Genomic DNA, 15,888 nt, shown 5'->3' with positions numbered 1-15,888 from the left:
AAACAAAGCCAACCGCCAACAATAGAGAAGCCTGTGTACTGCATCATGGATCTCAGCCAAAATGGACAGAGCGGACTCCATACTTTTCCTCATTACCTCCCAATGTTACAGAACTCTTTAAATGTATCCTCAGAACAAGAAGCAACCTCCAGCAGAGCCTTGATGTGCAAATGCCTTTTTTCCTTTAATTATCCAGCTGGGCCTGTGTGCAACAATTGGCTACTTGTCCCGAATAAATACTGAAGGTTTGTTTTTTAACTTGATTTCCGATGCAGAGGTCGGGTGCAATGACTCTTCTTTTTAAAGATACTTTTCTGGGAATCTTTTAAGACGTCTGTAGAACTTTTTAGGTGTGCAGAGGAGAACCAACGGGGAGGTAGGGAGCGGACCGTATGATCTGTCTCAGGTTTTTAGAGGGAGGAAACAAAGCAATTGGATTCATGTGGGTTTTTCTTTCTCTGTTTTTTCGGTTGCTTTTTCTTCTTTCCATTAAATGCCTGTTTTCTTTCCTATTTCCCCCATCCTTCTGTTCTCTCCTCTCTTTTCCTTTCCAATTACCCATCCTCCCTCTATCTCCTCCCCCCTCCTGTTTTTTCTCTCTCTCTGCCTGTTTTTTCTCTTCAGGGCTCTGTTTCTAGGTCTGTCCAATAACCCTCATATCATTGACTTACACCTGGACATCAGCAGCTGTGAGGTATGCTCTGTTGGTCTGCGCTCCAGGTTTATAAACTCATCTTCTCCATGGATGGACGCCCGTGGCGATCCCATCTCATCTCACTCCTCTCCGCTTCCCTCCCACAGTTAAGGTCAGCAGGTGCTGGCGTTATACAAGAGCTGTTTCCTCGCGTTGCGTGCGTGGGGACTTTAGACATCTCTGATAATGGTAAGAGACACTCCTGCACACACCTACCAGGGATAGACTTAGATGTTCTGTTGTAGTATGTTATAGGCATTTTGAATGATCCTGTCAACCTATGGCGTACTACGACATGCTCTTATTTAGAACTAACATTGTCAATTAAGTGTCAAAATGTATAATGTCTACTGCCTTAAACATGCATTCTATTGAATAGCCAGCAGGGGGTGATTTCATTGCTAAATTAACTGATTGTATAGAAGTCTATGACAGAATTAACCCATTCTTAATTGACTTATAACCTCATATTTTCTATTTTGAGATGTTTACATTTTAGAATTTTTTATTTCTACTCTTAATTTATCTTATGTCCAATGCCTTGTCTTTTAAGCTGCTGCAACGCAAAACATTCCCAAATTGGGATCAAAAAAGTACATATATTTTATCTTATTATTCTTGAATACAGGATGATGTTCATTAAGTAAATAATGGTCCTACGACGAGATTGACAGCTCGCTACCACAGTCTGATTTTGGTCTTTTTAAAACGTTAACCAGTACTTTCTTTTAGTAAATCTTTTTTAAGAATGTGACTCTTAATGGCAGTTTGTGATTTTGAGGCTATTTCAGTGAAACAATGCCGTTCGGAACATTTTAAAGATTTATGCCTAATTCAAAGTGAGTTTTCAGTTCATGAAAGTTAAAGGTTACTTCTGGTCACTTTAAAGACGTCTTGCTCAGCATTTGGATGAACCCTCTCGCTAACTGAAACACCTTAGTTATTGGAACATATATTTAAAAAGCTCAAAAGTTTAGTTTAAAAAGCTTAAAACAACTTTATTTAATTGCATTTTTTGGAAATAGACGAACCAGCGTAAAGCTTTAGAGCTTGTGCCATTCTAGATAGACCCTTCAGAAAAACGCGGTCTAAATTCCTAGATTATGCGGGCTAAAATCCTTGATTATTTTATGTGATTTTATGCGGTGAAATTGCGGGAAGTTGCGAAATATGGGGAAAGTTGTGAAATATGCTAAATATGCGGGAAAAAAGAATAACAGTTTTTTAAAATATTGGGCAGTCTTATTTATTCTCTCTCACACACAACCTGCCACTAACGTTAAACCCCTTTACTATTCAATTAAACACATTCAATGTTTATTTATTGTAAAAGCAATTGGGCTATTTGAATCTCACACACACACATCCCCCCCCCCCCACACACTTCTCCGCCTCATTCTGTTTTCATTTACTCGTTCGTTATCTGACCAGCTTCAATCTTGTAGGCTACTCACTTGGTTTCTTATAGCCCTCGAAAGGGTTTTGGAGGTTGATGCCTCGGTGAACGTGAGTTGTTTGGCTTTCTTGTCCGCAGCAGCAGAAAGCATTTTCGAATGTTTGAATGAATCAAAGTGGGTCGTCACCGTCGATTTTCTCTTATGCTCCAACACACAGTTGCACGGGGTGCAGAATAGTTTCCCCCCACTTTTTGCCCGGTCTTTAGTAGAAATGTTTGTCGGTAAATGAGATGGATTAGATTTTTTCATCTTGGTATTTTCTCTATCGTGTGAGCTCCACACGTTCACTCCATACAGTGTTGTTTACATTCTGTGATGTGCGAGCTGATGACGTCACGTCAAGATGAGTTAACTTTTTTTCCCCTCAACTTTGTGTGGAAAAATGCGGGGATTATTCGGCCTTTTGATAAATATGTGGCCTTTTAAAAAATCTGCGCCATTTTGCTGATTATGCGGTAAATTCTGCGATCGCAGAATTGCGTTTTTCTGGAGGGTCTATCTAGAGACTACAAGTCAGGATGTCTGTTTGCATACCCCAACATTGTTGAAGTGAATGACTAAACAGTTGAAGTACCTTGTTAAAGGAGGCTCTACATGTGAGTCACTATTGGTTTTGAGAACGTTAAGAGCTCTTAAGTTTTCAAATTAATTGGTACAATGTTTTTACAACATCAGTTTTATGCGGTGGCTGTTGCTCTGGAAGATGATGGTTTTCCTCCAATTGGAATGTCTGTTGTTTGTTCGCTAACTCCTGCAGTCAACATGTTGATGTGTCCTTGGGCATGATACTGAATGCCTACTTGATGTTAGTTTCTATAAGCAGGTTGCACTTTGTATGGCAGTCTATGAACGGGTGAATGCTGACTTGTATATGTCGTAAAATCAAAACAGGCGCTATATAAATGCAGTCCATTTACCATTATGACACTTATGTATACGTGTGCCAAGGGAAGTATGACGTATAGCTTCTTCTACAGTTCTATTTGTCTGGAAAGGCTCCTCTTTTTGAATAAGCAGAGGAGATGTGTGCAGCAATAGGGATTATGCTGGGAATGGTAATGCTTTGATAAACACACATGAACATTATAGCTTAGTTGAATTGACAGTACTAAAAGCTCATCACATTAGCAGGAGGTCAGGGGGGGTGGGGGGTGCTGCGGCAGCAAACAGTGTTAACATTAGTGTCCCAGCAGAGGAAGAAGTGTCAGAGCTGTATGAATAGGATTGGTGGATGTTGAAGGAAACAATGATTGTGAGAGTTGAATGAAGCTGCTGATGCCAATCACCTGATGTTATTGTGTCTTAAACTAAGCCACTGCTCTGTAAAACAATGATGCACTAATTCATAAGATAGCGAGGTTTGTTTTTTATATATTCAAGGCTGGATTTCCAACTGTTCAAAGTAAGCAAAGACACAGTCAGCAGTTTAATAGTCAAACAAATTAGTCCTATGTCATTCCCTAAATTATTTTCCTTCAATGTTCTTTAAAAACGTTATGAAGTTAAGGATGGATGTGAGCGAGAGTTCATAAGAAATTAAGAAAAGGCGATCTCAGAAATGTACACTAAGTGACGGCAGATGTTTTAGTAGATGTTTTAGAGAGACACAAGACCCACAATGTCACAGTAGAGGCACAAAATACAAATAGGAATATAAAAGATTTTACTTCCTAAGCAAGAAAAACGTTTCTCCCGCAGCTCTTGACGTCTTTTGCCAATTTCATAATTAGCACATATGTTATGGAACATTCCCCTTTAAAGTACAATACCAACTAAGACATTGTTCGCTAAATTCAGCCCTTCTCACAAAAGGAGCTTGTTTAATCAAAGAACACAAAAGAGTCTACAAATTAATGTAAAAATGGGTTGTATTATTCAAGGATGAGTGTGCTAGTTGGACGTAGAATGATGATGAAATTCCCTTTACCTAATTCATCTGAATGAATATGTCTCTGGCGCAGCCCTCTCCACTTCTCCTCCTCTGTGGTGTCATAGCTTCCTGTCATTGACACGTGAAGAAACTCACTTCACACCGGAGGCATGTAGGTTTATTTAACCGTGGATATTTTTCGCTTTCCGAATGAGGCATTTAACGCTTTGTCACTGTCATATCTTGCCATGGTAACCGCTTCCCCTTGGCAGCATCCTCCATCCTTGAGCTTTTTTTGAAAGATGTGAGTGGGTGGGAGCGGGGCAGTTAATTAGGAGTATTTTGGAATTTCAGTGGGCAGTGTGATTTTTCGCTCCAAAGCAGAACAGGAGATGAAAAACTGAGCCTTAAAAGCCCCAAATGTGGCAGAGTGTGACGGCCCAGAAAGGTTTCAGTTTGATACGAAAGTTTGTTTTTATAAAAGATGAACTCTCGTACACCCTGTTCTCTTTGGCACCTGTACACATGTAATCCTTATTGAAGTCACTTATGTGTGTTTTGTTGTGTGTTCAGGTTTAGATGCTGACTTGCTGGCTGTCATCCCAGCGTTCTCCAGGCACCCGTCCCTCAAACACCTGATGCTGGGGAAGAACTTCAACATCAAGGGCAGGTACGGAGCAGGCGGGGAACCAGCAGCACAGATGGTAGCGGAGACATTACGCCCATGATGAATGTCTCTCCTCTTCTCTCTGCCTCCTCAGGGTGCTGGAGGAAATTCTGCAGAAACTGGTTCATTTGGTGCAAGAGGAAGAGTGTGTGAGTTGGATTGGATTATACATCAAATCTCCGCCTACACGTGCCACACACACTCTAAAATCACAGTTCAAATGTTTGTCCTCATTCATGTGCATTTTAGAATCAAATTGATTGGGTTCAATCAAAAACTCTTTAATTATCCTTAGAAGTAAGAATGTCCAATAAAGGGAAAATGGAAAGTAAAGAAGTCCAATAAAGATAGAATAAAGGATTACCATATTATATACACATAATAATTTAAAGGAAACAAATGCAATGAAGATAAAACATTTAATAAAAATAAATTCCAGTCAAGATCGAATAAAACATATTATACATAAAAAGATGAATAAAATATAATAAACACATTATAATTTAATGTTAAAATATACATTAAAGATAAGCAAACACCTTTTTAAGTTAATTAACTTGTCCACAATATTCTTATTTAATGAGATTCAGCTGTATGTTGTAAATTATTTGACCATATATATATTTAAACATAAAAAGTGAAGTGCCAGCATATGGACTGATGCTGTGAGGGAGGACAGTCTGAAATCCACACTCGGTAATGACTTCTGTTGCATCTCGGTCATTGAGGCCCAGTCTCTACCTGCCACACACAAAGGGTCTGAACATGCTCTCTAGTCATGTTGTCTCTGGGCTTCTGCAGATGATTCATTAGGTCTCGGTGTGTACGTATGGCTCCCTCTGCTCTCCGCTCTGCAGATCCAGCATGACAAGTAGCTTACTCAATTATTTAGCACTGTTGATGGTGATAGCTCACAATGAAGCTCTCGCACTGAGTTAGGCTTTGATGCATGTCTGCGAGAGCAGTAACAGGCGCCTGGAAGTGAAGGTTCTGACTGAGTGCAACCCGAGTTTATTAGAGATCAGTCAGTCTGTGAGTTAGCTCAACCAGCAAATAATGACAAGTCATACAGCAGCATCTTAAAGTGTGACAAAGCTTTGGTTGTAGCGCCCCATTCTAATCCTTTGGCTTAGTTTAGCAACAAAGAAAATGTAATCAGAGGCTGACGGTTAGCCTGTTGTAATCCCACAAAATCTACTACCTAGCATCTCTAAATCTTACCTATTAAAGGGGCCCTTTTATGCTTTTGGGGTTTTCCCTTTCCTGTAATGTGTCATATAGGTTTGTGTGCATGTAAATAGTCTGCAAAGGCTCAAATCCAAAAGATCCCTCCAGAGAGTTTATCTCCACACACTCCCCCACCTGCATGAAACGCCTCCATTGGACTCCTTTGTTAACTTCCCTAACATGATGACATGACTACGTAACACTGGCGCTTGTGGTTGACCAATCACAACAGAGCCGACAAACATTAAAGCATCTCAAAATGTAAGAGTAACACGGCGGTGTGCGTTGAAGCTTGCCGGCGGGCGTGTCTGAAACTCGACCAGAAACCAATCACATGAATCTCCCACCCCGGATACACAAGCAGTGGTTTGATTGGCTAGAGCTTTTACTGGCATATGATTTGATTGGCTGACGCTTCTGCCGATGCTTCAAAAGTTGAACATTGCTCAACTTTTGAAGCGAGCAACGCGAGCAAAGCGAAGCAACGCTCCCACAATGCAGTTCGGCAAAGCGTGATGTCACCCCGTTCAAAGTGAATGGGCAGAAGCGTTGAAACGTCAACGCACGCCGCCGTGTGGACGGGCCGTAAAGGCCCGACACGTTAAAAGCGAAAGGGAATGAACACAAACACCAGTTGTTCTTGGTGAAATTAAAGTTATTTATTAACAACTCAAACTAAAAGGTAATAAACAAATGTGCTTCTAATAAACAAAAGAACGAGAGCCTGGTGGGTGCTGTTTAAAAAAAAATTAATACAACAAAAGGAGCTGTGTTGTAAATACTAATTAAACAAGCCAAACAACAAAAACCTCACTGCACTAGTTCTCTAACACTAAACAAAACGTCGTGCAAAACAGCCTATATAAATGTGTGTATGCATGTAAGATTAGGCCTGGCTCAATCAAACGAGACACACAAGCTGAACAAACAAACACCTTATAAACTGGTTAACCACAGTTAATCGAAAGACAACCGAAATCAGAAAGTACAGCTAATAGAAAGCAGAAAGTAGATGAAACTCAAATAGTCAGCAGTCAATGACAGTAAAGAATATGATAATATTAAACATAATACATTTCCAAAAGTTATAAGTGATCACAACCCCTAGAGTTCTAGTTGCATAGTGTTTAAAAAAGCTACAAATATTCTGCTGAGGTCCCGTAATAGACTCGATCAGTTGCTGTAAGAAACGAGCACGCAGACACACGACCAAACTCATGATCTCCCCACAGGCCTGAATGGGGAAAAAAGTCCAAATATACAGATGATTATTATGCAACGGGTTCTCTAAGCAAATAAAACAACAATAAATTATTCAAATGCAATTGTATTAGAGCCGAAAAATTGTGTTTTTAAAAAACTCAGATTTTCATACAGGTTCTTGTTTTATTGATTTTTATAAAATCAATGAAAGAAAGCGTGGATGAAAGGTTTAGAAGAGATCATTAAAACAAGGACCCCTTCACAAATGTTTTGAAACTGAAAGCGCTATCTATAATCTACCTTGAATACATGTCGGGTTAAATTGTTTTCGTCGCTTAATGTCACGTCTTGAAACATCAATTCACATTCATCTCCCATCCTCTCATCTTGGCTCCTCAGGCCCTGCACTCCCTCTCCCTGGCCGACTCGAGGCTCCGTCAGCGGGGCACAGTGATGGTCAACGCCCTGGGCTCCAATGCCTGCCTACGGAAGGTCGACCTGAGCGGAAACCTGCTGGAGGACTCCGGGGCCAAGATGCTCAGCAAAGCCCTGCAGATCAACACAACGCTCAGGTGTGTGTTGAATGCTAAAGGTCACCTATTATGCAAAATCCACTTTTTCATGTCTTTTCTACATAAACATGTGTGTAAAGAGATTCTGAACGTTTTTGGAAAAAAGATTCTTTCTCTTTTTGTCCTGATCTATTTATCACATGTCTGAAAATGAGCCGATCAGATTTTGGCCACTTTGTGATGTTGTTTTTTTGGTTGTGTAACCATTAGCCTATAACCAACCAAGGTAACACCCACCATTAACCTGCAGAGAAACATATATAACACACTACAAGAAAGGGGAACAAATCAAAAAACATAGTATGGCCTCTTCAAAACAAAGACGAATGAAGGAGTGAATTCCCTGCAGAGCACATCTATCACAAAAGAGCAAAGGCATAAAGAAAAGAGGTTCAAAGAAGGCTTGATTTTCATTTGCATAAAAGCTACAGTTTAGTTATTGGCAATGAATATCGTGCCAGGGCTCCTGCAAGCTAAAAAATACTTAAGATATAAAAGGAAAAAGGCATACAATTGTGAAAGTGATGCGATGATGCAAGTTAAGTATGTTGCCCAAGGATAGATCAACATATTGACTGCAAAGGGTGGGGAAGAAGTTCACTTTGAGTAACAATAGGGACAGACATATGTATGTACTATAGACTTATGTTGGGGAGGGTACAGCTCAGGAGTTCAACAGTCCTATTTCCTGGTTAGAGGGCAGATGAAGGAAAAAGGTTTCAGGGAAATGTAGGTACGGTTTGAGGAGAGGATATTCTGAGGTTGCTTTGAGACGATACACTGTGTTCAATGTAGTGCTTCAGAGAAAGAGGATGAAATAGAAATGTTAAAGGTGGGGTAGGTAATTTTGGAGAAACCAGCTTGAGTGCGCAAGAATTTGAAAATACACAGCCGGGAAAAAATCTGCCACTTCCTTACAGAGCCCCTCCTCCAACACACATGAACGTGCACATGACCAATGAGGGCACGAGATAAGTTTGTGCACAGATGGAAGGCTGACAGGCAGGTAGGCCATCCAGTCATTTTAGCCCGGCCGGCTCAGACGATTGGTCGTGCTTTTTACAGCGCCACGGCTTCCACAGATGACATTTTTTTATGGATTTTTTGTCAAAGCACTAAAGATATTCATTGCTACCGTGATGTTAAGAGCATTCCATGGAATATAACAAAGTGTATCTCGAGCCGGTTTCTCAAACTTACCTACCCCACCTTTAAAACTGGCTGCTAATTCACTGTTTGTAAACTTCTTCTTTTTTTATATATATATTTTTTGCTTGGTTTGTCCATGCTAGACTTTAAATAACATAAAGAAAAATATTGTAATAATAATAAAAAAAATTAAACAAAAACAGAACAAGTACATACAGTGGGGCAAAAAAGTATTTAGTCAGCCACCAATTGTGCAAGTTCTCCCACTTAAAAAGATGAGAGAGGCCTGTAATTTTCCTCCTAGGTATACCTGAACTATGAGAGACAAAATGAGAAGAAAAAAAATCCAGAAAATCACATTGTCCATCCATCCATCCATCCATCCATCTTCTCCCGCTTATCCGTGTTCGGGTCGCGGAGGTAGCAGTTCCAGCAGAGAGCCCCAAACTTTCTTTTCCCTGGCCACATCAACCAGCTCTGACTGGGGGATCCCAAGGCGCTCCCAGGCCAGCGAAGAGATATAATCCCTCCATCTGGTTCTAGGTCTACCCCTTGGTCTCTTCCCAGCTGGACGTGCCTGGAACACCTCCCTAGGGAGGCGCCCAGGTGGCATCCTAACTAGGTGCCCGAAAATCACATTGTCTGATTTTTAAAGAATTTATTTGCAAATGATGGTGGTAAATAAGTGTTTGGTCACCTACAAACAAACAAGATTTCTGGCTCTCACAGACCTGTAACTTCTTCTTTAAGAGCCTCCTCTGTCCTCCACTTGTTAACTGTATTAATGGCACCTGTTTGAACTCGTTATCAGTATAAAAGACACCTGTCCACAACCTCAAACAGTCACACTCCAAACTCCACTATGGCCAAGACCAAAGAGCTGTCAAAGGACACCAGAAACAAAATTGTAGACCTGCACCAGGCTGGGAAGACTGAATCTGCAATAGGTAAGCAGCTTTGTGTGAATAAATCAACTGTGGGAGCAATTATTAGAAAATGGAAGACATACAAGACCACTGATAATCTCCCTCGATCTGGGGCTCCACGGAAGATCTCACCCCGTGGGGTCAAAATGATCACAACAACGGGTTTCAATTTCGATATTCGGTTTTTTTCCCCCGTTTTTATTGGCAGCCAGAGTGCAGCGCGGCTGCCTAATTGAATTTATTGAAAACTCCAATATCAACGTAAGAGCTTGTGCCTCTTCGGGGGTGGTAACACTTAACGTTATCGTTTACTTTCTCCGTCTTTATAATGTAGATATTACTTTTTCTCCTTTAATCTCTGTCACATTGTTTCCATGGCAACAACAACTTCCTGTCAACAGCGGTAACTCTCCTTCAAAATAAAAGCATGTCCATACAAAATAGGATGCCAAGCCAAATTACACTTAACACATATACAACTGCAACGAAAGTAACAAGCACAATGCAATATCCTTTTCAATTTCAAAGAACAGAAATTGGGTTACATTAACAAATAACTATAAAACAACAATACTGTAGAATAACACAATGAATGCCGTGAATAAACCGAAATACACGTGTTGCAGCGGTTCGCTGCTGATTACTCTAACCCCCCCTCGCGGGGGCCGAATATCTGGAGCCCGAAAAATGGTATTTGGTACAGCCCTAACGGCTACTTTGCTGGAACACTGTAAAATTCCCTGCTGTGGGACGAATAACGCATTTCTGAATCTGTAAGAAGGTGAGACAGAGAAGGTGGAGGTATAGCTAGGGAAATAGCCTTCAGGCATACCATGTATTTCATCAGAAATGAAAAAGACTGAGGGCAGACGAGTGTTTTTTGGTGTGTTTTGGAACGAAAGGAACAGATGGAAACTCTGAGTGAAAGGGAAAGGAGGACAGTAGCGCTACAGGGGGTCGGATGGAAGCATTTGGGTGGAGGAAACGGTTTTGATATGAACTACAGATGGAGAAAGTTAGGAGGAGAAAGAGACCACCTAAGGAGTCAGATTTGACTTTAGCTGATTTGAGTTTCTGGGGCAGAGGGAGTCGAGGGAAGGAGGAGGAAGATGGTTGAAAGGAATCGGGCTGAGAAATGAGTGATATATTAAAAACAGGAGTTAGACAGAGCCAAGTGTAGGTGGAGGATCTGCACCGTGGAATAACAGAAGCTCATTAGCTGCACCATGCATTCTTAATGTCGGGATACGGACTCGTCTTGTTAATCCTGTGTGTGTGTGTGTGTGTGTGTGTGTGTGTGTGTGTGTGTGTGTGTGTGTGTGTGTGTGTGTGTGTGTGTGTGTGTGTGTGTGTGTGTGTGTGTGTGTGTGTGTGTGTGTGTGTGTGTGTGTGTGTGTGTGTGTGTGTGTGTGTGTGTGTGTGTGTGTGTGTGTGTGTGTGTGTGTGTGTGTGTGTGTGTGTGTGTGTGTGTGTGTGTGTGTGTGTGTGTGTGTACACATTTTTTAGTGTGTGCACGTGCGAAGTGCGCCCCGCCAATTTGTTTCTATGTGTCAGCACAAGAAAGGGTCTTGAGGCCTAGTACCAGGGCCGGTTCTAGACAATTTGCTGCCTTAGGCGAGATTTTATATATAAAGAATAAATGAAAAATCTCTACAAAAGATAAATACACTACAAAAACAGAAAGTTATTGTTATATTATATAATTGTTTTGAACATTTTAAAGTAAAGTGCTTCAATCTGGTGCACTTTGAGCACACAATTACTAGAGACCTGGGGCCTCATTTATAAATGGATATACGCTCAAAACATGGCGTACGGCAGTTTCTACGCAATGTTTGCGATTTATAAAATACTAACTTGACGGGAAAACATGCGGTCCTCCACGCAAACTCTAACCCATGCGTACGCACTAAGCACAACAATGGGAGAGATGAGAAACTGTGACACCGTTGGCAGAAGGAAGAATGGAGAGAAATATGTGGAAATAATACCATAAATAAAATGTTACCTCTCATTTATCATATATGAAGAATTCATTTTCAAACATTGATCAAAGCCAATCTTAAAATGATTTAACAAACGCCTGTTTGAGACTCTTCAGTGCACACAAAAACATAACTGGGAGAAATAAATAAATACGGATATGTTATTTAAAACCACCTCAAATATGTTGTGTTAATGTTATAAAATGTTTTCTCATAAATGATGCGGTAAGCAGGAGGACAGAATTACCTCTAAACTGATGCCGTTTATAGACTTTCTATAGGTTGTATACGAGCATGGTTTTATGTTTAATACATGTTTAATCGTTTTTTATGCCGTTTGCCAATGCTTGATAAGTCGCTCGTAAAACACAGGAGGTACGGAAACTAAGAGCACCATATGTGGTAAATTGTACAGCTAATATAACACAACACATTAGTTGTATTTCCTTTAACTGGTGGATATAGAGTTGCTGCAGTGGGGGGGGGCGGGGTGAGATGCACAGGCTGCAGTGGAGACGCTGCGCACAGCTGATCGACAGCTGGGACACAAACCGCAAAATACAAAAACATAATTCAGATCCAGTCGTCATGACTCCACTCCGGAGGGATCCCCCGATCATTTCTTACAGTTTCTCATCAAGGGGGGGTCTCCTGTCCCCAGTACAAACACACTGCCTGAGGAAGGCTATGTGTATTTTTTTTGTCATTAACCTTTTTCTGACCACTTATTTATTTATGTTGGTGACGATCCGACCTCCATGCTGCTACTCTGGTTCAAACTGCATCCACCAAACAATATGATTTATCTCGACCTCCCCAAAATAACCAAAATCTGACACGGTGTGAGATGTCTTTTTTAGCTGTCATCATTTCCTGCGATCTTCTCCATGCAGTCAGTCAAAATGAATGAATGAATGAATGGGCGTTTCTTTGACTATTTATAGGCAAACATGGGCGTTACGTGAAGCCCGCAAAAGCTGCACCCAGTTTCGAGTCGGTTCTGATTTATAAAGGGAAACAGGCGTAGGAAGTGCCATACGCACTTTCCTCGCTGGTACGCAATGTTTGGTGAATCTAGTGGCGGAAAATTTATGGACCTATTTTTCGGATTTCTACTACGTAAGCAACCTTCCCACGTCAATCCTACGCACGGCGTTATACATGAGGCCCCGGATCTAGGGGGTACAACTCTAAAACACCCATATGAAAAAGATTGGTTTACATTTGAATAATCAAATAAGTATGTGAACACAACCAATAACCTACCATAGCCAATAACAAATACATGTAACTTATTTTATTTTCATATCTTATTTTACCTAGTTAACATTTATTTATTTATTTATGCATATTTTTGTATCTCTCCAACTTTAAACGATATTTTTGGATTACTGTCCTATAGTATACGTTGGAATGATTTCAAACCTGTTTTTATTTATCCTAATAATTATAAAGGAGTGCCTTGAAAATATGTGTTTACATAATTTGTGGCCAAAACGTTTGAGACCCACTGAGATAACTTAGACTAAAGTGAACTATCTAAAACACTCAGTCCTTTATCTCACTGAGCTTCTCAGTCTGACAGGAGAGCTCTCCTCCACCCTGGTTGTAGAAACATCTACTTCTTATATCCGTTAGCGCTGCTAGCACCGGATTCTAATGGGCATCCCCCACTTTGATCACTTACAGCGCCCATCGTACAGGGCAAGTGAAAAGTGTAACCGGGGTGAAAAGGGTGTTACATTTACTTAATTATGAATGTTGTTACATCAAGGCCGAATATTTGGATGAGCACCAACGGTCAAAAATGTTTTTTCCCTCCAAGAGCTACCAGCGCAGCGCCCCCCAGATCTGGGGCCCCCGGCGAAAAAATCGGCCCTGTCTAGTACATACAGTGGCAATGTCTCAAGATTTAGCAAAAATACACCTTTATTGAACATACAGTAACACAAATACAAAAAATCCACATAACAAACAATCAAAAATAAAAAAATAAAATAATTATTTTAATAAAAATAAAAAAAGTAAATAATGGGCGCCCCCTAGCAGCGGCGCGCATATTTCAACAGCGGCGCTGCGCCACCACTATTTGTATATATAGGGGAAACACTGGGTTTATTGCAAAGTAGGTTTACATGTACAATGCAACTGCTTTGCTGCTATAATGGTTCAACACAAGAAGAGTTGGGTTGTATAAAAGAAACAAATATATTGTTTTATTCATGGGTAGAGACGGGGTCTAACATACGCACACTTTGGATTTGTGCCGAATGGATTACAAAGCAGTTACGTTTTCATTGAAGCAAAAATAAAAGAACAGTTTTTGTCTATATATATTTTTTTAAACATATAATTATATATTTTATAATATGTGTTTATGTTATTTAAATAATTATTTTAATCTTTTTATTTTTTCCATTAAAAAAACAAAACAAACAGATTTAAATATTTTTTTTAAATATTTTTTTATATGTTTTTAATATTTTTAAATACTTATTTCATTGATTTTCTTTTTGTAAATATAAAAAAAATCAATAATTTCCGAGGGAAAAAAATAACATGACAACATACTCTCAGAATAAAATCTTTTTCAGTTTATCAGAATTTAAAGTGGCAGAGCTGTGCAGTGAGAAAATACGTCGCAATTTAGCAGAAATGTGCAAAACATGCAGAGGACTAGCATTCCCTACATGAGTAATGGCTTGATGCAGTTTGAGGAGCATTAGAAAGTTACTCATCTTCTCCTTTCCTTCACTTGTCTCCCCCTATTTCCTTCTGGTTTGATCCCTTTTTAGGAGTGTGACGTGGGATCGCAACAACACCACAGCAATGGGCTTCCAAGACGTGGCGAGGGCGCTGGAGCAGTAAGACAAACACACACACACACACACACACACACACACACACACACACACACACACACACACACACACACACACACACACTCAAAAAAACCTTTGAAGAGGGGATACATTCACACGGACGGATAACCATCTCTGTCAAGAGTTGACTCTTACACAGCGTTTCATCAGCCCTCTGACGCGTATGCCAGTCTTTTATTTCATGTGTGAAGTTTGTTTAAATGTGTGTGTGCATTTGCGTATATTAGGGAATCGAAGACAAGTGTTATAAAAGCCCTTGGTGTGTTCCTGTTTGTTCTTGTTAACATCATAATTCCTCCAGTTTGTTGTTGCAAGGGTAATATTATCGTTGTCCTTCCTCCACTCTCTGCCTAATAGCAACTTCACTCTTCAGTACATGCCCCTCCCCCTCAGTGATGTCACTCAGGCGCACCGCAGCAACCCGGAGAAGACGGACCAGGCCCTGACCAAGGTGAGAGGGGATTTTACTCGTTGTTTGTCAAGTTAAAATGTTGGTACGTCATACTTCAGAAATGCAGACCTGAAACCTTGAAAATTAGGTTGACGGTTCATTTGCTTACATTAATACGTATGATTAGATGTTGATGTTTTGGTCGTATTGTTGTTGTGAAAACCCTGCGTGGGACATTTAAAGACACCTACTTGTCGAAGACCTTTTAATGCCTTTTGAAATATGAATTTCACTAAATACCTTATAGTTAGGGCTGGGCAATATATCAAACATAATCAATATGTTATGTCTTGTTCTACATAGGATGATGAGATTACTATATTGTGAACATCGAGTGTACATTTTCTCATAACTTTAGCCACCAGCATGAGACTTGCTCTGGTGTTTTGCTCCCTCCATTCTCTCCCATGACTCCCTCTCCCTCTCACAGACACACACAATAAAAGCTCACATATACGTCACACACACGCCCATCGGGAGTTAAATCAGGCCATGGCTGTTTACAAGAATGTGTTTCAAATGAGTGCCTACAGAAAATGTTTGAGCATTTCCCTTAACAGCCAGACACAATTAAACAAATCTGACTTTGATAGATTATTCAAGAGAATAGTAAACTGAATAATCTCTAATGAAAAGATAACTGTGTTGCAGACCCTCTTGTGCTCCAGGTATTGTTTAAAGTTAAGGTCGCTTTCATGTTGGAAAACAATTATAGATCCTTGATAAAACAAAGGTGTAAAATAAAAGACATTGAATCAGAATACATTTACTCGCCCCACAGAGGGGACATTTACATTTGTTGAGA

General features: G+C 40.2%; 1 protein-coding gene across 6 annotated transcripts in view; it reads left to right on the top strand.

Annotated features, from left to right (window-relative positions):
* carmil3 (capping protein regulator and myosin 1 linker 3) overlaps nt 1–15,888 on the top strand; it is a 147,982-nt gene that overhangs the window by 103,290 nt on the left and 28,804 nt on the right. For all 6 annotated transcript variants that reach the window (XM_079651797.1, XM_079651796.1, XM_079651798.1 and 3 more), the window contains 7 exons: nt 625–694; nt 802–883; nt 4,595–4,691; nt 4,783–4,837; nt 7,518–7,690; nt 14,546–14,614; nt 14,990–15,083. In XM_079651797.1, the coding sequence (XP_079507923.1) occupies nt 625–694; nt 802–883; nt 4,595–4,691; nt 4,783–4,837; nt 7,518–7,690; nt 14,546–14,614; nt 14,990–15,083 (640 nt within the window). The remainder of the gene's footprint in view (nt 1–624; nt 695–801; nt 884–4,594; nt 4,692–4,782; nt 4,838–7,517; nt 7,691–14,545; nt 14,615–14,989; nt 15,084–15,888) is intronic.

The sequence above is a fragment of the Notothenia rossii genome, assembly GCF_949606895.1.
Source record: "Notothenia rossii genome assembly, chromosome: 9".
Lineage (NCBI taxonomy): Eukaryota > Metazoa > Chordata > Actinopteri > Perciformes > Nototheniidae > Notothenia > Notothenia rossii.
The sequence above is the reverse complement of the archived record's forward strand: the minus strand, read 5'-3'. Positions and strand labels throughout refer to the sequence as shown.